The 23935-nt window shown below is 36.0% G+C and overlaps 1 protein-coding gene across 2 annotated transcripts in view; it reads right to left on the bottom strand.

Moving 5' to 3' along the window:
* The window catches only part of LOC150107038 (tumor protein D52-like), a 127383-nt gene extending 114019 nt beyond the window's left edge, over nt 1-13364 (bottom strand). For both annotated transcript variants that reach the window (XM_090393393.1, XM_090393392.1), the window contains exon 1: nt 13180-13364. In XM_090393393.1, coding sequence (XP_090249519.1) covers nt 13180-13225 — 46 coding nt within the window. In that variant the 5' untranslated portion in view covers nt 13226-13364. The remainder of the gene's footprint in view (nt 1-13179) is intronic.
* Between the last annotated feature and the right edge of the window lie 10571 nt (nt 13365-23935).

The raw sequence follows: 23935 nt of genomic DNA on the forward strand, positions 1-23935 counted from the left end.
CAGACTTTCATTGAAAAGCCAGGTCAATGGAGCTATCAGTTCTTTAGAATATTCTCTCAAAATACGTGGAGAAATCCCATCCAGTACCATTGGGTGAGTATTCCTATTTCCTAGTTTGCTGTGTCATTTCATCTTGTGAGGCACCAATCAGCCTGGCCAGTGTGGTGCTAAATAGCCAAATACCCCCCCCCACACACACCCCATGAGAACAATTTAAAAGATGAATGAAGTAGGAAGATACTGGCTCGTCCATTGCCCAGCATAAAAAGGGACATGTCCTGAACTTAGGCAGAGAGTCTAGATTGAAAAATGTGCTACAGTCTCCATCTCTACTCACCTCAAGACCATCTACAATGAACAATGACAGAAGGATATTAGTAGGGACATATAACTGCAGATCTCTATGGGATGATGATAAATTTAAAGAACTGATGAAGGAGTTGGACCATATAAAATGGAGTATTGTGGGCCTATCGGAGATAAGAAGGACACTCAAAGACAATGTCCTATTTGTTAATAAAATAACACCAAGAATAGATGAACTAAGTCTCTTCATAAATAAAAGATATCAACTGAAAAGTATACAAATATATGCTCCAACCATGGACCATCCAGATGAAGAGATAGAAAATTTCTACATTTTCTACAATTTCCACATTAAATAATTCTAAAGAATTCTACATAGTTATAATGGCTAATTTTAATGCCAAGAATGGAAGCAGAGATGACCATCTGAACTCCATCGGTAAATTTGGATTTGGACAGAGGAGAAAGACTTATTGAATTTGCAGAAGAAAATAACCAGAGGATTATTTTATTATGAACAACTTTTCGAGAAGAAAATCAAGTGAAAATGGACTCTGAGAAGCCCAAATGGACAAACCTATAATGAAATAATTTCATCCTCTCCAACAAAAGACATAATATCGAAGTGCGCTTAATAGATTCAATACAGAAAGCGACCACAGACTAGTAAGAGCAAAAGTATGGATCAACAAAAAATGGGAACAGATAAGCTCATAAGAAAAAAGTCCAGTTTATTGAATCTACAAAATCTCTACCACAATAAAAGCTGTTATAGAGAATCAATGAAAAATGAATTAAAAAGGTTAAACACAGCTACTACCACTGATGCTAAAGTAAGCTTAACAAAATCTCTCTTGAATTGTGCACTAGAAATAGGAGATGTAAAAAGACACCAAAGAGAGGAAAAACTAAGAAGACAGGAAATCTTAGATCTGATGAAGAAAAGAAGAGATATGAAAAGAGATTTGAATGAGACCAATAAAGAATATTTGGAAAATTGTAAAACTATACGCAAAAGGATGAAAAATGAAATTAGATCGTATTAAAGGAAAATTAAAGAAACAATAGAAAACAATAGTAATATGAAGGTCCTAAGACGAACATTATCAGTTGGAACAAAGGAAATAGCTATTGTGAGAGGAAAAAATATGAACTTATAAAAATTGAGATGCAATAATCAAAAGAATTCAGGAATTTTATACTGAACTCTATAAAGACAAGGACCAAGACATCCAAGAATACGATGCTTCTGAGATCTTACAAGGTGAAGTGGATATGGCACTGCGGGAAACAAAGAATGGAAACACCCCCAGAAGAAGATGGAATTATGGTAAACTTCTTAAAACTGGGAGGAAGCCATGTCATTAAACAGCTGACCATGCATAAAAAAAAGAAAATTCCAAAAAATTGGAACAACTCACTCCTAATAAAAATTGGAATAACTCACTCCTAATAATAATTTTTAAAAAGGTAGTAAGTAAAAAATTAAAAACTACAGACCTATAAGCTTACTCCCCACCATATATAGTCTTCACAAAAATTATAAATAATAGAATAAAATCTAAACTTGAGAGAATGCAATCCTGTGAACAAGCTGGATTTAGGAAGAATTACAATACTTTGGACCATATTTGCACATTAAGACAGCTCATTGAAAAATCAACTGAATATGATAAACCCTTATGTCTGGCCTAAATAGACTATGAAAAAGATAGTATCGCCTTGCCGGATGCCTTTTCGTATTGGCATCCGGCAAGGCGATACTATATCTCCCAAACTATTTACAGCTGCATTAGAAGAAGTCTTTAGAAGCCTGGATTGGGAAACAAAAGGAATAAACATAAATGGAGAAAGGCTGCATCATCTGAAATCTGCAGATGATGTTGTCTTAATAGCAGATAATCTTGAAGATCTGGAAGAAAGACTAAATCAACTAAATGAGACCTCCAGAGTAATTGGATTAAAAATAGAGAAAAAACCAAAAATAATGATGAACAAATACATAAACCAAAGAACTGTCAAAGTCGAAAACCATGAAATAGAACAAGTTACCTCATATGTATATTTTGACCAGTTGTTATCCTTTGAGGATTGCCAAAGAAAAGAGATTGAATGAAGAATTCACCTTGGATGGATGGCTTATGGGAAAATGAGAGACATATTCAGAAATTATATCCCTATGAGTCTAAAAAGGAAAGCTTTTGACCAGTGCATACTTCCTGTCCTAACATACAGGGAGAGAAACATGGACTTTACAGAATCCCTAAACAAAAAGCTGAGAACAACACAACATTGCATGGAAAGAAGTATGCTAAAAATAACATTAAGAGATAGGAAGACAAATACCTGGATAAGATCCCAAACAGGTATCACAGATATTGTAAAACACATTAAACAGGTTAAGTGGAGGTGGGATGGCCATATTGCCAGATGCAATGATGGGAGATGGACTAGAAAAACAGTAGAGTGGAGACCAATGGATGGATGGAGCAAGATGAAGAGGAAGACTGAGAAGAAGGTGGAGGGATGAACTGGAACACGTTGCAGGAGTGATATGGATGGAAGAAGTAGAAAACCAGGTGGTCTGGAAAAACCATGGGGGAAACTTTCATCCAGCAGTGGACAGAACCAAAAGGTTGAAGAAGAAGAGAATTCTTCCACAATAATTTCTCCTCTTATTGGCCATATAGCAAAAAATTCCTTAGGATTTTCTTTGGATCTCAGGGTCAATCTCTTCTCATATTTTAGTTTTGCCTTCCTTACCATACTAGTCACTCTACTGGCCCAAGCCTTATATTCTTCATGCATCTGTTCTCCATCCCTCTTCTTATATCTCTTCCATAACCTCTTCTTCTTTTTTTACTTGAAGTCACTGTTTGATATTGTTTGTTATCCACTTTACATCAAATTGTGTTCTCTTCTTCACTCATGGTATACAACTTATTGCTGCTAACAAATATTCCTTCCCAAGTTCTTAAACACAGGTAATATCTCACCCACCCAATTCCTCCATCCAAAGAACTGCCCCAAGTTGATATCTAAAACTATTATAATCACCTGTCTTATAATTCCACATCCATTCCTTTCTCTTTGATACTCCTGCATGTCTATTCATTTTCCAAGTCAAAACGACATGGTCACTTTCTCCAACTGGGGACAGAAATGCCATCTCAGTTATAATCAGATTATCTGATGCTATGACCAAATCTAAAATTCTTGAACCTCATGTTCCTTCTGCTACATATTGTCTAAAACATTTGTCCCTCAAGAATTCCAGAAATTCCATTCCCTTCCTACTACATGTGGTTTCCACTTCCCAGTTTATACTGCTGTAGTTAAAATTCTCCATGACAATCATTCTTTTTGTACTTGCCAAACTCAACCGCCTAAACACCTGCTCTTTACCATCTATGCTCCCTGGCTTGTAGTAACATACCATTAAATATCCTGTCCTGCCGACCTCTAACTCACACCATATGCTTTCAGAACCATTAGTGCCATTGCCCTCCAAATCCTGCACTCTGAGAGGACATAAGTCTTCACTTATGATAAGCAGTACTCCACCACTACGTTTTCCCTTTTTATCTTGTCGAAAAATGCTATGCCCTGCTACTTCTATTCCTGTCAATACATCATTTTCTGTCAACCATGTCTCATGGATCCCAATAATCTCTCTCTGTCCTCTGACACTTTCTTTCGCTGTTTCGCTACTTACTGTTGTCCTGTCATCTCTCCATTCCGGGTTCCAGCACGCTCTCTCTGACTGATTCTCCTATTCTATCATTCCCATAACTCTCTCTCTCTCTTACGCTGATTCGCTTTGCATTTGTCGTTTTCAGTCACCCAATCTCGTCCTTCATGCTTCTCAGCTCATTCTCGAATCACTCCACTTCTTCTTTCAGCACATCTATCTCTCCCTGCAAGCTAATTACTCTTGTTCAACATTCATCCTTCAATTAACAACCAACAGATGATCCAGAGGCAAGTGACCAAGATGATAGTAGGTCTATGGAATGAACCTTATGAGAACAGGTTGAAGATTTGTGGGTTGCAAAAATTGGTTGATAGGCGGAAAAGGGGTGATATGATTGAGACATTCAAATTACTGAAGGGTTTCTATAATATTAATTCAGAGGATATTTTTGAGAACAGGACTGATGGTGGGAGGAGACTAAGAGCCATCCATGGAAACTGGGCAAGAATGTGGTTAGCAAGGGTGTTAGAGCTAGGTTTTTTACTTGGAGAGTGGTAAATGAGTGGAATAAGCTGCCAGAGTCTGTTGTGGGTGTCATGAGTTCAAGGCAAAGTATGATAGATACCGTGTGAATGTTGAATAGTTGTTCTTGACATGATGTTAGGACCTCCCTTGATGAATCTAAGGACTCCTTGGAGTTGCCTGTAATAATAATAATCTTCAATCCTCACCCTCAATCACACTGCTTATCTCTCTCGGTCAGTGAATTTCTGTTACATCAGAAATTCACCCATTTCTGATGTAACACTGCTGAGGTCAATTATGCTAATTTCTAAACCACAAAGTTCTTCCCATTTGTACATTCTTCACAGATATGCACTCCCAGAACTTTCACCTGCCACATATCTAAGTGCTGGAATGCATACATGCCACAAGCACCGCATACCACAAAATCTCATAGTATGCTAAGTAAAATGTAGTCCTTAATGGGGGTGGGGGAACTTGGTGTTAAGCTGTTGGCAACCTGAGCTGTGCCTGCCACCATTATTTAAACACTGCATAAAGAATACTACAAGCAATACTGAAATATTACGTTTAAGTATAAATTCCCCAACTGCAAATCACCCACAGATTATACATTGTATCTAGCTTAGATTTTCCATAATTTAAAGTACAAAACTAATAAATAATAAAAACCTTTTTTTTCCCCCCTGCTACCTCGTAACACATCCAAATATGACCCTGCATTCTGGCAGATAATTTGTATTTAAGTTTTGTTAATCTGGAAAAGGTATATGACAAGGTGACAAGAGTAAAGCTGTTCAAAACTCTCCAGTAATATGGTGTAAATGAGACACTATATCTAGCAATGCATAGTCTCTATTTAAGCTGTAACTCAGCAGTTAGATGTGAAGGAGGTACAGCAGATGTTTTAATGTTAAACCAGATGTGCAACAAGGGTGTACATTATCTCCACTGTTATTCATTATATATAAGGATAACATTATGAAGGAAAGTCATATTAATTCTGATATCAAAATTGGAAATGTTAATCTTAGCACTTTACTTTATGCAGATGATATTATACTTCTGAATAAATCCAATACAAGTCTGCAAGATTCCCTGACTAAATTGAATAACTGTTGTGATAAATTTGGTATGAAAATCAGCAATAAAAAGACAATGAAAATAGGCAGAAACATTGAAAACCTTAACTGTATCCTGAATGGTGAACCTACAGAATAAGTAAAACATGTCGGCTATTTAGACACAATCTTTAGTAAAGATAGCAAATTATATATGGAAATGGACAATAGAATTAGTAAAGCTGGTATGGTAGGAAGTCAGCTAAATAAATTGATATGAAATAAGAAAGAAATTAGTCACAACACTAAATTAGCTGTATACTAGACAGTATTCAAACCAATTTTAACTTACAGATACTGAGAGCTGGGTTAGAAATAAAACACTTGATCAAAGACTGGGGACCTCTGATATGAGAGTTCTGAGAAAGATTAGAAGCGTGAACAGATGGCATCAATATCACATTAAAAATGAGGATATTATGAAAGAACTTGCAATTGTTAGCATTCACAAATGTGTTAGTAGAGATAAACTCAGGTGGTATGGTCACTTAAATAGAATAGGAGAAGAAAGATTAGCAAAACAAGTGTTTTTTGCCAGGTTAAAGACAGAAATATAAGATGTGATACTGTTGAGTCTTGACAAATAACAGATTGGAAAATGTTTGATTGGAAGTTAGTAATGGTGTAACTTTTTTTTCATGTAGTACCATGATAATTATCCTGTACACATCAGCCCACATACTTTCCATCTATCATCATAATCTGCATTCCATAATCCTGATATAATCCTGTAACTCTTTATTGTAGCTCTCATGTATGAATTATTTTATTTTTTTTTAATGTTGCTCCCACCCGCATAAGATTATTAGCAAACTTATAGTACATTCTGTACTGCTGTGGGTGGGCTCAGGATATTTTTGTTCTGTTTTTATCAATTTTTTTTAAAACCTAAGGATGAACAGTGTTCATCCTTAAGTTTTGAACTAGTGTCCAAAACCTAAGTATTATTAGGTTTTGGACCATCAAAAACCTAAGTATTATTGTTTCCATTCCTGTGGTATCTTTCTTGAGATGAAACTCAAGTTATATAAACATGTCAAATGCCTAACCAATTTGCATGAACATTCCTTTAGCATGAGTGTTGATAACATAACATCCTATGTTATTTTATCAGCACTCATAGATGTCAACACAGGATGTTAATGTAAGATGCCATGTTGGGATAACATAACATCCTATACATCAAGAAATCAATTATGTCTGCCCTAATTTAGTATAGGTGGGTGGGTTGTGCAAAGCATCCTCATCATCATTATTATTATCATGTGACACCTCCAGGGAGTCCTAAGACTCATCGAGGGAGTGTGCCAACAACATCTAGTAGTTGGACGGGAACGATTGATCCCGTCCAACTACTAACTGCACTCAAACTTGCTTAAGCTATAAGTAGCAGAGGCTCTACCAATCGACCAACCTTTGCTGGCAACCTCATGCAATAATAATTCATTCTGTTCTTCAAATTTTTTTTGTTAGCATTCACAATGTGTTAGTAGAGCTAAACTCAGGTGGTATGGTCACTTAAATAGAATTTTTTTTTTTTTAATATCAACAAAAGGTCTTAACCTATATTATGAGTACTATGTGTAGGCAAGTAATTAGAACAAAGAAAGAAATCTTTTAACGTTTCTTGAAGAGTTGGGAGATTATATTTGTTGGGAAAAATGGTTTGAGGAAAACTGTTCCAAAGGATAGAAGTATGTGGAATGAAGAGAGGTTGAGAAATTGATTTTGTGAGTTTTGAGCTTAAACATATATAGATGTTGAGTAGCTGCTGCCAATTTTTGTATATCATTAGAGAATTTAAAGAAGAGTGGAGGAATGGTTTTGGTGGTGGACAGTTCAGTGAAGCAGGAGAAATACCTACAGAAAAGACAACACAGAAACAGAACATCTATGGGGAAAGTAAACGGAGGAAGTCATACAGAGAAAGGTTGAACTCTTAGAACAATATTCTACGGTTGAGCATATTTGGGATATATGAGGTGTTATGAATTAAGTAGAAAAGAAATAATGTTTGGAATGAAAGAATACCAAGCTTTTTTTTTTTTTTTGAGGCTGAAAAGGTTGTGTATATGATGTGCTTGTGCCAAAATATGGTAAATGTGAACATAAACCCATGAAGAGAATTCTGATCTTTCTGGCAAGTTGAATGCTATCAAAAGTGTGGAGGAGCATGGCATGTTCTGTCCTCAAAGAATAAAACTAGGAATAGGATGTTTTGGTAGCATCACAATTTGTTAAATTATCTTCATTCACTTTAGAATGGCTGGACTGTTTAAGACACTAGCCACAAAAATCTTCAAGCTAAGTCATCTATGCTCTCAAGTAAATAAAGAAGAATGGAGTGTACTGTCATCAGCAAAGCTATGAATGGAGGGGGAAGAGGGAGAGAAAGTTAGTGAGAGAAGATCACCGATGTACATGAGAAAGAGCGTACGTAAAAGCACAGGACCTTGTGATACCCCAGTACTGATAGAAAAATCAGATGAGAGGGAAAAATCCAACATGACATACAATGAACAATCATGGCAGTCCATTCAAAAAGAGTAGGAGGAAGACTAATAAAATGACAAATTTTTAAGAAGGCTATGATGCCAGACTCCATCAAATGCTTTGGAAACATCAAGAGTGACTACAAGTTTCTTTCAAATCTTTCTATACCATGTGCCCAAAGGTGGATATAAAGTTAGTGAGGAAGTCTGCAGTAGAAAGAGAATGGCAGAATCCATACTGGTGATCACTAATTAACTGAGGAGTCTCTGGCTAGTGAAGAAGCTGGTTGTTGATTAACATAATCACTTTTAGAAATACTGAAGCAAGGACAATGAGATGAAAGTTCAATGACAGACATCTCCTTTTTTACAAACAGGTTGGATAAGAGCTTGCTTTCGTGCTGCTGATGGATAGATGCCAAATGAGTGACAACTTGTATAGGCAATACTGCATAGATGATGTTAATTCTAGAGCATAAGTTCTTAGTGCAACTGGAGGAATACCATCTTGGGCAAAGAACTCATGTATCACATCCACACTATAAGATGTAAGAAGAAAGTGAAGGGACAGAAACTGGAGATGCTACTCTACAAATGACATATGGCAATGACTACTTCAAGCTGCCAAAAAAGGAGAGTGGGGGACAGTTATATTTCACCATGTGATGAAAGTTATCTAACATCTAGATGTCTAGTTGGTATTTCCTCTAATTATGGAAGAAACGCTTTTAAAGAAGCAATGGTTTCCCCATTTTTGAAAAACAGACCATACTATAGGCAGGCTGTGAAAGACTACATACTGCCTATCACCAGCATGTATTCCTCATTCTGAGATATAACCTTTCTTTTGTGTAAGCATCATTTGATTCATGAAAGTTTACTGAATTCAAAGCACTTGAACACCACAAAAGTTATGATACATCATTTACATTAGTGACACCAATGTAAGTTCTGTTTTAAATCCTTAATTCTAAAGACGTTGGAAGTTTTTTTTCCACTTGGTTAAACTATAATAAATTTAGTTTAATCCTTTATCCAAGTGTAAGCAACAAAGTTTGCACCTGAAGTATCTTCAGGACTGAGGCAACTTGTGGTAAAGGTGGACCAAGCTCTCATCGCTCCTTTTCGTATCTCCCATAATGCAAAGCACATCTCCTTGCGTAGATGTATAATGCTATACATTAAGGGAAGGGCCAATACCCAGACCGGTTTCGACCTTCACTGAGGTCTTGTCAGTGGGAGCCAGACCCAGAGGTGGTGATACCAAGGTGGCTTTGCATTATGGGAGATACTACGACGAGTGATGAGAGCTTGGTCCACCTTTACCACAAGTTGCCTCAGTCCTGAAGATACTTCAGGTACAAACTTTGTTTGCTTACACTTGGATAAAGGATTAAACTAAATTTATTATAGTCTAACCAAGTGGGAAAAAACTTCTAATATCTTTCTCTAAATCCAGAGTAATTTAATAATAAGGTGAGACACCTTTTGGCAACTCATATAGATAAATATGACTTCTCCATTACTTCCACCTTGGTATCACCACCTCTGGGTCTGGCTCCCACTGACGAGACCTCATAAAGGTCGAAACCAGTCTGGGCAGTGGCTCTTCCCTTAATGCATAGCATTATACACGTCCACAAGAAGATGTGTTTTATATTATGGGAGATACTAAGACAAGGAGTGATGAGAGCTTGATCCACCTTTACCAAGAGTTGCCTCAGTCCTGAAGATACTTCAGGCTCAAACTTTGTTTGCTTACACTTGGATAAAGGATTAAACTAAATTTATTATAATTCTAAAGACCTCAATTTTTTAATGATCTTACCAAAGTTATAGTATTAGAGGAGACAAACTTAAATGCTTTCCTTTACCATTTGAGGCTAATCCACACAGAGGTGTTATGTGAAGAATTGAAGTAAAAACCAAAAACAAGTCAATTAAGGATGATCTAGATTTGAATGAGACAGGTTATTCAGATATAACTTTTCTAACGAATTACTCAGAATACATTGGCTTTATTAAATTTGCATTTAATAAATCACATTTAGAATTTTGGATAAATGAAACACATTACGAAAATATGTTGTTAATGCATGGAATATTAATGATTTCAAGATTCAATATGATAAATTTGTTGATGAACCTCCCAAAATGAGTGACTCCATAATGATAACAACATAAGATCTTAATCTTCCTTTTGCCATTTTTCTAAACTATGATAACCGGCTCCTTAAAATATTGAATTACCACATTATCCATTGAACAACTTTGAAAATTTTTTGCATATTATGAAAACTAATAGAGTCCCAACTCTAGAATATCATTACATGTTGTTTTTAGTACACTACTTTACATATTAGAAAGAAAATTTATTTTTTGCTACTAAGCTTTTTTTGGCATCTCAGTCTATGTTCTGTTATATTCTTCTTCCTGTTACCACTAATTAATGGGGTAGCTAATTCCTTGTGAATATCTCAGAATTAACTATACATAGTTATCTTTCAAACCTTCAACATTTAGTTTCCCAAGAACCAATCAACAGTTTCTAATACAGCCACATATTTGGCATAATTTTCACTCCAGTTCTGCAGAGGTGAATATCATCCTTACCAAAATAAATTCTGATCAGGTTCCCAATGACTAATCATTCAAAAAAAGATTGGTACTGTGATGCACATAATTTCCTCTGCTAGCTTACAGGGTTAAATACACAATGAGGAATCAAAACTGACGTTATTCTATGCTTTAAATTCACATGTTGTAACTAGCCCAGCTCAACAAGATATCAAAAAAATTTTAAGTTTACAATGATGTTTTTATGTTTTAAAGAAATATTCAGCATGTATATAAAGGAAAAGTTCCAATATGTATGTATTTTGAAACTGATAATCTTTTTCAAGAAATCAAAAATATTTCGAAAATGGCATTGGGTAGGCGAGGCATCCTCCTTCAAGAAGCTACTGAACAAAACCATCAAACTTCTCAGGGTAACCCAAAACATTGTCAGACAGGTCAGTTGACAATTACATCTTTCATAATTCCATTCCCAATGATTTGCACAAAAAAGATACAGTGCAAATAAATTGCACTTTCTGAACAACATCCTACTAAATAAGTCACAAGTTCACATATCTGTACAAATAACAAAATTGTTTTCAGTGTTTTTTTTTTAAACACATTTCAGAATATCCAAACTACAAAATTGAAAGCAATCAAAACTCATATGCTGATCAAATATATTCAAAAGTCCTAGACAGATGTGTAGTACACTTTGTCCTCCAGTCTATTCCTCATCTTCATGGAGGATACCATCACTAGCAGAATTTATCTGCTAAGATATGCTAGAGAAATAGGTCTCATTAAACAAGATAATATGCTACATTTCATCAAAGTGGCATGCACTACTCGGTATATTTTTTTGTGCTTAGTTTCTAAGTTTCATTTCATTCTAGTTTTCCAGTCAAACTTGAAGCCCATAGATTTTCAAGTTTGACTAGACAAGTAAGGAGCAAATGCATGATCTCCATGTAATAACTTAATGCCATCCACACAGACTGATATGCTATGTGGTCATCTATCAGATATATATATATATATATATATATATATACCCTTTTAATGAGAAGAACAAGATCCTTTTCCCACCTCCTCATCATGTTACATATGCAACTGAGCTACAGTGGTCTATGTTCTCTGATTATATAATATCTGAACCCTTGATAGGTTTTAGTAATGTACCATAGGTACAAGGAGCTACTTCCAACTTTTTTTTTATGATAATCTACACACAAACTGTTGGAAATGTAAACAACATTTTTGTAATGTGTGCAGACGAAAGTTCAGGTAATCCTACTTCACAGACTAAGAATACTACATTTACAAGCCACCTCAGCCTTTCAATAAGCAAGGACATGCTATGCGATGAAAAAATTTACCACCTAAAGCCATTCACAAAATCCATGTGAGAGTGGGATTCATTTCTCATATGCAGATTGGTGAACAAAAATATTATCTTACTATAATTACTGTCTTTTCAGCTAAAGATACTTCAAGGCTACATCTCATCTGTACAACTGCTAATCCTAAACAAATCCCACATTAACCTCACCTTGAGATGCCATTTTCAAATTTGAAGTTGTGCATCAAAAACTGAGCTCTAACTAGTCAAATAGGATAGCATAAGTGAGGAATCATCAATTACATCTCTCTCTCTCTCTCACACACACACAGGCTCACTTCAACATCATTTTCTCACAGATGTTGCATTTTTACTATATGTATTTCCATGGGTACTGTTATATTGAACTGGCTCCCATCACTCCTTCACTTTCCTTTAAAGCTATAAAAATAGGAGCAGCTGTTTGTCAATATTCAGTATCACAGTCCAACTTCAAACCCATCAAGCTAATCTTTCCTCATCCTCTTCCATTTGCTTACCTGTATCTCTGATAAAGCATTATTCAAGTAGTGTTTATCCATGTCAACCTATTTCTCCTCTCAATTTCCTACCAAAAAGCAGTACTAATGTATTACATGTTTTCCAACTCTTTATGTGTATGTTTATTATAAAAAATATATATAAATTAAAACGGTTGAAGGGGTGTTCATTTGTAGTATTACATTCATTATATATAGCAGAAATGTTTGTTCAAATGTGTTGTGAATCCTAGGAGGGCGAAACAGTCTGCTAGATAAAAAATATTCATTATATTCTCCGAAAAGTAAGCTACCCAAATAAAACAAGTCGACTGTACTCAATGTATAAAAAAAAGTTTGCTTCACATGGTAAACAAAGCTTAATACATAATAACTGCCAACCTTCACACCGTGGTGTTCCGCGATTGCCCAAGGTTTTTAACTGCATGTTTATCCTTCATTACCCATGCACATATTTCTGTACAAAAGCTTTAGTAATCAATATACAATTCTTATATTTTCTTTCAATACCTTTCAAGGATATCGCTTAAAAACAAAGGTAGAAAGAAAGGGAGATGTACCAAAATGACAGATGTACAGATCACACAGACATAAAACCCACCTTGGCCGGTTACGAACACTTTTTCTTGACCGGACGTTGTTGACATGTCTGCTTGATTAAAAATAAAGTTAATCTGATAATTTTTCTAAAACTTGAGTATTCGAAATGAATTCATAAGACAAATCGAATAACTGAAAACCAAATTACTTAAACGAATAGACACCACTCGTCTACCAGTGCACTCAAAGACACTCTGGCAGAAATGCAGATATTGACCACCAGGTGTATATATCACTAATATAAATTTATTCACGGACTGTAAACAAATAATCATTTCGAATGAAGAGAATTGGATAAAAACTTTAGATAGGACTAAATGGCCTCGCCTACTCCCGTATACGGGAATAAAAAGGCGTTAGCTGATTTTTTTTCTTTTTTTTTTTCAGTATTTTTTAAAAAGTGAGATATTGGAATAATTTCGCTCTCATGGATAATTTACAAAGCGCTTATATCAGTTTGTGTTATACACTATTCGATTTTTCATTGTAATAACCATCACATTCTTTCCTTTACACCACATTTGCGTTGCCATATCACTGGTCAACAACAATTTTGAAACTACGATATTTTCATCATCATCTTTTCCAGGGATTTAAACTTAGTGGATTGTTTCAGTTCTGGTCTCATTGGATCATTTCCTTGGTCTTCATTGATATTCATGTGCTTTAAGTGGGTGGTATTGAAATACCTATTTTGAAGAGTCTTGAACTGTTCTTTCTTTCAATGCGTTCAATCCACTTTCGTATATTCGTATATTTTGTCCATGCATGCAGATGTTTTTTTTTTAGTGATTTAAAAAAGTTTTTCAATTTCACCGTTTGTATACTTAATGATATAAAATTTTTTCTTCCTTTGTTTATTTGAATTCCACTCATGAAATGTTGTATCCTATAGAAGTTAGAAGTTTTTTCCCCCACTTGGTTAGACTATAATAAATTTAGTTTAATTCTTTATCTTCTTCTTCTGCAACTTCTCCCACTTAAGTGGGGTCACTGTTGATGATGGGTCACCTCCACATCCTCCTGTCTTGGGCTGTCACCACATCCAATTTCTTCATCCTCAAGTCCTCTTCTACCAGCTCCCTCGATCTCCTCTTTGGCTGCCCACGCTTCCTCCTTCATTGCAAATCCATCTGCATGACCCTTCTTCCCACATATTCGTCCTCCCTCATCATCACATGACCAAACCATTTCAACCTTGCCTCCTATATCTTCGCTCCTAAGTTCATAACTTTCACTGTTCTCCTTACATAGTCATTTCTCAGACGATCCTCTCTGGTCACTTCGCACATCCAGTTTAATTCTTTATCTAAGTGAAAGAAAACAAAGTTTGCACCTGAAGTATCTTCATCACTGAGGCAACTCGTGGTAAAGGTGGAACAAGCTGTCATCACTCCTTGTCTTAGTATCTCCCATAATGCAAAGAACATTTCTTTGCAGACATGTATAATGCTATGCATTAAGGGAAAGGCACTACCCAGACCGGTTTCGACATTTATTAAGGTCTCATCAGTGGGAGCCAGACCCAGAAGTGGTGATACTAATGCAGAAGCAATGAAGAAGCCATATTTAGCTATACGAATTGCCAAAAGGTATACCACCTTATTATTAAATTACTCTGGATTTAGAGAAAGATATTAGAAGTTTCTTCCACTTGGTTAGACTATAATAAACTTAGTTTAATCCTTTATTCAAGTGTAAGCAAACAAAGTTTGTGCCTGAAGTACCTTCAGGACTGAGGCAACGCTTGGTAAAGGTGGACCAAGCTCTCATCATTCCTTGTCTTAGTATCACCCATAATACAAAGCATACCTTCTTGCGGACATGTAGGGAAGGGCCACTACCCAGACCGGTTTCGACATTTATGAGGTCTCGTCAGTGGGAGCCAGACCCAGAGGTGGTAATACCAAGGTGGAAATAACGGAGAAGTCATATTTATCTATACGAGTTGCTAAAAGGTATCTCACCATATTATTAAATTACTCTGGATTTAGAGAAAGATGTTGAAAGCTTTTTTTTCTTCCACTTGGTTGGACTATAATAAATTTAGTTTAATCCTTTATCCAAGTGTAAGCAAACAAAGTTTGTGCCTGAAGTACTTTCAGTACTGAGGCAACTTATGGTAAAGTTGGACCAAGCTCTCATCACTCCTTGTCTTAGTATCTCCCATAATGCAAAGAACATTTCCTTGCAGACATGTATAATGCTATGCATTAAGGGAAGGCCCACTACCCAAACCCGTCATAAAAAAAATCATCTGACACCTTTTTGTTCCCGTATAGGCATTTAGCTCTATCTAACATTTGGAGATTGAGTGGGCAGTTCAATCTCCACTGGTATCCAATCAGAGATAGCTGGCCCAAGGCTATCACTAAATAAATGGCACGCAGTGAAGAGACGGCTCAACAAGTGCCATCATCTCGTGGTCCCTAACCCTAACACAATATTTTTAATGTCTGAAAATAGTACTTTCACAGTATATTTTCTTGAGTTTATGGGACAAAAAATCCTAGTTTCCGGGAGAAAAAAATCCGCTTGCCCGTGCTGGAGATCAACTAACTCTGCAACCAGTCGAAAAAAGGCTTAGAAAAATTTCCCCTAGTCGCCGACTAAATTCGAAAGCAAGTCTTCCCTTGTGCGGTCATCGCCATAGAATGCAAACACCACATCTGCTGACCTACACAGACCGGTTTGGACCTTTATTGAGGTATCGTCAGTGGGAGCCAGACCCAGAGGTAGTGATACCAAGGTGGAAGCAATAGTGAAGTCTTGGAGAAGCAATGGAGAGTTGCCTCCATCCTGAAGATACTTCAGGTGCAAACTTTGTTTCCTTACACTTGGATAAAGGATTAAACTAAATTTATTATAGTCTAACAAAGTGGAAAAAAACATCTAACATCTTTCTCTAAATCAAGAGTAATTTAATAATAAGGTGAGACACCTTTTGTCAATTCGTATAGGTAAAGAAGACTTCTCCATTGCTTCCACCTTGGTATCACTACCTCTGGGTGTGGCTCCCGCTGACGACACCTCAATAAAAGTCGAAACCGGTCTGGGTAGTTGCCCTTCCCTTAATGCATAGCATTATACATGTCTGCAAGGAGATGTGCTTTGCATTATGGAAGATACTAAGACAAGGAGTGATGAGAGCTTGGTCCACCTTTACCACGAGTTGCCTCAGTCCTGAAGATCAAGGGCAATCTTTGTTTGCTTACACTTGGACATAGGATTAAACTAAATTTATTATAGCCCAATGAAAAGGCACACTGAGAAGCAAAAAGTTAAGTAATCCGAAAAAATATTCTAAAATCTAAACGTTGACCTTTTAGATATCACTGCAGTCCTCCAATAAACAGATCAATCATCCCAATATAAGCAATGAAATTCATCTCCAAACTACGGGCATTCATCAACATCTATGTCTACAGTTGAATTGTGTATATGGATGTTTAGAAGTTTCATCATCATCATCATCCTTTCAGGCATTTAGGCCTAGTGACCTGGTCCAGTCTCGCTTCATCCTTTCCTTCACCGTCCGTAGCTTCTATATCCTTCCAAATGTTGGTATCGAAGTTTTACTTTGAGGGATAATCTTGAACTGTCCATTCTTTCTATGTGTTGAATCCACTTCTTTCGATATTCATATGTTTCGTCCAATACTGAGTCTATTTTAGTTATTTGAGTATTTCTCTGCTTCTTTGTCCAAGAGATTACATCTGCTGTCCTTAGCAGGAATTTCATTTCTCCAGTTTTTATTATTTTTTTCGACAGTTTTTATGATCCATAATTCACTTTTGTACAGTAGAGAAGGTCTTGATGAAACTTCATAAACTCTTATTCTTGTACACTTTTGAAGTTGGTTAGGTTTGAAAATATTATTGATCATTCCTGTTATCTTTAGAAAGATTGAAATTTTGGTGGCAATTCATCTTCTTTCGCATATAATACAGCACATCCAAGGTATTTGAAGCCGTTCATTTGTTCTAAATTTTATTTTCAGTCGTGATTTTATTTCTGACTGGAGTTTTTCATCCAGCATACAGACAAACCGGCCCTTGAGAATACTCACAATTTATAGACAAAAAATACTATTTGTGGTGGTGGTGAAGGTGGGCGGTAGATGGTGTTGATTCGCAGTAGAGGTTCGGTGTAGTAGTTGAGACAGTTCTAGGCATCCTCTGGCGATGAGTCTTCGGACTCCTTGGAGGTATCAGGAATAATAATAATAATAATAATAATAATAATAATAATAATAATAATAATAATAATAATAATAATAATAATAGTCCTTTAAAAGTCATGATTTTTGTTTTGTCTGTTGATATTTGCATTCCAAATTTTTGCACTTATGTTTAAGGTATATATTGATCTTTGGAGTTCATATTCACTTCATGCTGGTCGTCTGCAAACAGATGCTATTAAGTGTAGTTACACGATACAGCTTAAATGCCAGTTTTTTTCCTCCCATTTCTTTACTATTTCATTTATATAGATAATAAATAAGAATGGTGAAATGGGCATCCTCCACGAACCCCTCTGTTTATTGATTTCCATTCCCTAACTTTTTCAGTGATTCTTACAGCTATTTGATTGTTCTGAGACATATTTATTTCAGCAATCAGCTGATTTGGTATGTTTAGGTTCTTGAGTATGGTCCACGGTTTGTTCCTTGAGACTCTGTCGAAGGCTTTCTGGTAGTCTAGAAATGCTATGTGTGTTTCTATGCATTCATAATGTTTTTCCATTAAGACTTGTAATGTAAACGCTGGGAGAGCCTTTGTAGCTCAGTCGAAGTGATGTATCCTCAACGCTAAACCGCCCGAAGATAGACTTAAGTTCAAGTCTATTCACGACTAGAGGCACTTTTTCAGACATGTTCCCGAGTTAGTCGATCTCTGGAACGGGAAAGCGGATTTTTTCTCCCAGAAACTCTGGTTTTTCGTCCCGTAAATTCAAGGAAATCGACCGTAGAACCGACACTATTTCAGACATTAAAAATATTGTGTTCAGGTTAGGAAACGCGAGATGGCGGCACTTGTTGAGCCGTCGCTTCTCTTATCTTCTCTGCGGACTGCTTCAGTTAGTGATAGCCTTGGGTCAGCTATTATTGATTGGCTACCAGTGGAGATTGAACTGCCCATTCAGTCTCCAAAATGTAGATAGGGCTTAAACAGCCTCGTCTGTTCCCCATACGGCAATAAAAGGCGTTAGTTGATTTCATTTTTGATGTAAAAGCTGGGTTAATGCACGACTGTCCTTTTCGGAAGCCATTTTGTTCTTCGCAAAGTTTATCCTTTGCGAAAGATAAACATATGATTTCAGTTTTGAAGTTAATATTCGTTCATACAACTTATAACCAGTATTTAGAAGGCGTATTCCTCTCTAGTTTTCATAGTTGCACTTAACGCATTTTTTATATATTGGGACGATAATTGATTTTTTTCAACTTTCTGGGAGTTTTCCTTGCTGCCAGGTATTGATAAATAAGTTTAGAAGTCGTTTGATGAATGGGATGCCTGAATATTTTGTAAGTATGCAGGCATCCCATTCATTCCACAGCAGATTTCCCTGATTTGCTTTGCTGTATTGCTTGTTGGAGTTCTTGTAACGTTCTTTCTTCCACTGTGTAATTAGTAGTTAGCATTATGTCGGTTTTAGATTCATTACTATCTTGCCATAAGTTTTTGAAGAAGTCCAGCCAGGTTTTCTGTCTGATTATTTCAAGTTTCATTTTTTCTTTTACCTCCTTGTTCACATTTCTTAGAATTTTGTATGTATTTGGTCTTCTCACTGTAAGATTTGTTTCCAATGCTGTGAAGTAGCCCCATTTTTCTCTATTCTTTCTTTAGCATGCGTTTTTGCTATTGCTCTATTGTATTTATAATTAATTCTTGCTTCTAGTAATTTCTGTTTTATATTGTTTATATGTTTTTTCTTATCTTTGATTACTGCTTCAATGTTTTCATCCCAGTTTCATATTCCTTCTCTTCTCTTCCATTTACTTTTTGTTCCGAGACATTTTTTGCTGTATTTATTAACATATATTTTTAAATTATTCCATTCTATCTCTATATTATAATTTTCTTTTATTTACTCTAGTTTTCTATTTATTCTTTGCGAATAAAGGTAGTTGATGCTTTTATCATCCAAGAGTTCAACGCTAAAAGATTTTCTCTTAACATAGATTTGGTTAATTTTAAACCATCATAGGGGTATTCATAATTTTCCTCGTTCGAGATATGATCATATTTTATGTCTGAACTTTAAAATACTTGGTTATCTAATATCACGTTAAGTGTTTTCCTATTAGCTATTATATAGTATATTATACGCTTTTAGGTTTCTTGTTTCCCAAGTGAATTTATGGCTATCTTTATGCTTGAAAATGTATTAATAATTTTAAAGTCATTATATCTGGGAAAAGATGAAGAAAAAGAAGAAATGTGGAAAAATCCCTAAGTTCATTTGTGTTCATTTCTATTGAATTTTCATTTACCATTTGTTCCTATATTTGTGCCTAGTGGTACAAATTGAAATCTCCCATTATTAATCGATAATCATTTGGTTTATTTTATCTTTTATTTTTTGTAAACCTGAATAAAAGACATTGTTATCTTCCTCTTTTCCTTCCTGTGGGACACCAACAATAGTCAGGAAGCCGCGGCTTATTTGTAATCTTACTTCTAGAATTCTCTTGCTCCATTATATTTGTGATGTGTGATATTTTGAAAAACGGACTTGTGAATAAAAATCATTACTCCTGCTTTTGCACTTTCTTTCTTTTTGATTTCACTGTAGACATAGATGTAATTATCTGTTCCATCTGAACCTTTTTGTTATCTTTCAGTACTTATTTTGTTATTTCAGTATTCATTATACTTTCCAGTATGCAGAAAACCTGCCGCGCCTGGACTATTTTTACATGCCGTTTCATACCATAATCCATTACAAAAGGTAGATATGATTAAAACATTACAAGATGGAGCATACAGTATATCCAACATATGAATTAACAGGAATGAAGAAATGCACTACCTGAGGCATAACCTTACACTCAATAGTTAAGAACCCAAGACGATGAACAAATTTCTTAATACACCTCCTTTTACTTTAACGAGATTTTAAAAATGCAGTCATGCTGCCTTACATCAAGAATGTTACAGACAGACAAAGTGATAAAGTTGCTCCTTGAGTACAGCATTAAAACGGCTTTTTTTTTGCCTGTGCATAAAATCTCCAGATTTTTACATTTGCCAAAACCTTCACATTATCCCATAAAAAAAAAAAAAAAAGTCATTTTATCCTTTTTTTATATAATTTCATCGAAGTCGTGTGATTTTTTAAAAAAAATTCGTTGTGCTTTTAATTTCCGGTGTGTTCACAATGAATGACAGAATAGTATTAGCTTAACTGAGAAGAACAAAACATAATTTTCAAGTCTCACAAACGTAGCTCATTCGTTGACTACGGAAACCGACTTGTGGAGGAAAGACTTCACGCAGGATAAGAATATCCTGCCTAGCACGCGAACAACCTTTATAATGGTGTTTCAACTGAATTAGAATTAACAGGTCTCGTGGTTGTGAGCGAAAAAGGCCGCTACTATTCGGCCCTGGAAAACAGGCCAGAAGAACAAATGCACTTGATAAATATCATCCACTGTCCTCATTGGACGTAATTCCAAAAACAACTCGACCGAAGTTTGATAAACACCTGATTCATCGTTGATGACAAAAGACGTTTAAACAGCAATGCACAGCTGAACACTTGCAATGATCACTCAGTTTTAACACTGTTACAGACGATTGATTTCAGAAAGTAGTTACATTTCGTTTTTATATTTATTTTGTTTATCTATTTAAGTTTCATCTCAATGATCTTTTATTTAAATACATGTGCAATCAGAAACTAAGGTTGAAATACTACACTGGCTATCTGAGTAGGCGTATTCTTCCTAAAAAAAGCTGGAAAACCAGTGACTTTAATTTTTAAAATGTAAATCTTCATCTAAAAACATTTAAAATCTGATTTTCAGTCATCACATAAACCGAAAATCATGTGTGTACTTATATATACATAGTCCAGTCCAAATATTGACTGTTATTTCACACCATCCCCATATTTATTTCACAATCGGTCATTCCACCTCTATAGATTAGATAGCCACAGTCATGTACGTTGGTTTGGTCAGTATACACGACGCATTTCCAAAGTAAATCGCCTGCTACACCATACTACAAATTGAACACCACGTGCCTCCTGTGGTTTTTCGGCAAAGAGACATCAGAAAAATAAGAATTAAATGAATGAGTAAAAGATTCTTCCGTCTTGTGGAGCCTCTGTAGCTCAGCCTTGTAGAGCCTGTGTAGCTCAGTGGATGTGACGTTTGCACACCATGACGCTTGGCCGCACGAAGGAAGACTTCTTGGTTTCGAATCTAGTCGGCGACTAGAAGAAATTTTTCTAAGCCTTTTTTCGACCGGTTCCCGAGTTAGTCGATCTCTGGCATGGGCAAGCTAGTTTCTTCTCCCGGAAACTCGGGTTTTTCGTAAACTCAAGAAAATCGACCGTAGAACCCACATTATTTCAGACATTAAACACGAGTGTTAGGGTTAGGGACCACGATATGACGGCACTTGTTGAGCCATCTGTCTTTACTGCGTGCTGCTTAATTAGTGATAGCCTTGGGCCAGCTATCTCTGATTGGGTACCAGTAAAGATTGAACTGCCCACTCAGTCTCCAAAAAGTTAGATAGGGCTACAAGGCCTCACCTACTCCCTATATACGGGAATAAAAAGGCGTTAGCTGATTTTTTTTTTTAGGTTGTCCCGTCCCGATGGCGTCTTACTAGTTGTAATTAAACGTTGTGCTCCACAGCTAACACCAGTCTTATTTCGTCTCTGCAATCTCTTATAGTCAGCTGGCCCTTGTTCCAAATAGAGAGACAGCCCTCCCATGGTACAAATGTACTATAGGTTTAGTAATAACCTGTTGTGGATGATAACCAGATAAAAAATATCCTATTTCCACCACCTGCACGCTCTAAAATAATGGAGAAAGTCATCGGCAGTCAGTTTCTACACCACCTAGAGGCCCATCAATTAATCAGCGATTACCAGCATGGATTCTGTCAATCTAGATCCACGGATGACCTCTTAGCCTCCATTGCCAGCACTGGACACATGATATGATGGGGTTTGGAGATCGTATTTGGCATCGAAACCTTCTAAAGATATTGCTTTCTTTTGATCTACCTGCCATCTTCTGTTATCTGTATGTCATACTAGACGACACTCTTTCTTCCTGCTTTGCAGTCAATACAAGTTTGCCTCAGAACTCTTTTTTATCACATACTCTCTTTCTGACACACATAAATGACTTCTACTCTCAATAACCACTAATCCTATACACAATTTGACCATAAAAACATCACATGAATAGCTTTCCTCTGCCTCTAAAAACTCTGAATTCTTTTCGGCAGAAGGTGGTACTTTTCACCCATCCAGCTACTAATAAGTTTATGCAAATCCGAAATTTTTCTCATCACGCCCATTGTTTTAGCTATTATATGTCCTTAGTGTCTTGTAAGTGTCTGTATTTTCTACACATCGAAAAGACCTGTCTTTTGTTTCCATGGGCACAGCTGCACTCAACTACAATCATAATTTCTCCGCTTCCTTTTCGTCTCTTATCTCACATATCTTTCTCTTTCCTGTTGGACAGCCCTTTCTTATGAAGTATTCATAACAATTACAACTCTTCAAGATAAATGCCAATAAGCGCTATAAGTTTTTTCTACCTCTCGTTTATGAGCTCGATATATATATCGGAGTAGAGTTTGAGCGATTTCTGTTTTCGAATTGGAAGTTTGTATCTTGCAACTAAATGCACAAAGAAACATTCCTGAAAGCTATGGAAACCTTCTAGAGAAGCAAGCCAAACGTTAGAACTTTGTACTTTATTTCCCTTGGGATTATTCCTTTCTGAATCAGAAGTTATTAAAGAAGTTTGTTGTCCAGACTCATGAGATAGAATCACCTCTAGCCAGCTTGTTACTTGCAGTGATGAAGGGGAAAACCTGGTTTATTAAAATCTGTGCTGCTGTTTGAATGCCATAAAAAGTGACGGTGTATATAACACTTGTCAAAATTATGTTTTAGTTTTTTTATTCATATTTCACCCATTTGTAAACAAACAGTTTGCGCATGAAACATTTTCACAAGTAAGTTATTTGTATCTTTAAAACAGTTGACGTCGAATGAGATTTCAGACCTCAACAAAGGTCGAACTACGTACATGAAGTGGAGCACGATTTCAATGATAGTCCACGGTGCTGCTGTGGAATTATAAACATTTATGTGATCACGCACGCACGCACACACACACGCGTGCGTATATGAGAGTGGAACCAAAAAGCAAGCGCACACGGAATCGAGTGAATGAAACTCAGACATCCCAAAACTGTCACATGCTATGAATGAGGACCACTTAACTGGTAACACGAAGTTTGGAGAGTGTTTTCAAAAGCAGATGAACACAATATATTATGATAGTGATTTTCTTTCCTAGAAGGGTCATCTTTACGTTCACAGGTGTTGTTGAATCACAGTAAATTAAACACAAATTTTCTTCAAAACTTTCAAGTCACAGCTGATATTCGCATGTATTTCATTTACTTAAACATACTGCAATACTATTTAACAACCTCCCCCCCCCCCTATAAATGTCGATATTGAAGCAAATTCCAAATATTAAA

This window comes from Typopeltis vanoorti, chromosome 5 (genome assembly GCF_054136105.1).
Source record: "Typopeltis vanoorti isolate ZY-2024b chromosome 5, IOZ_Tvanoo_1.0, whole genome shotgun sequence".
Classification (NCBI taxonomy): domain Eukaryota; kingdom Metazoa; phylum Arthropoda; class Arachnida; order Uropygi; family Thelyphonidae; genus Typopeltis; species Typopeltis vanoorti.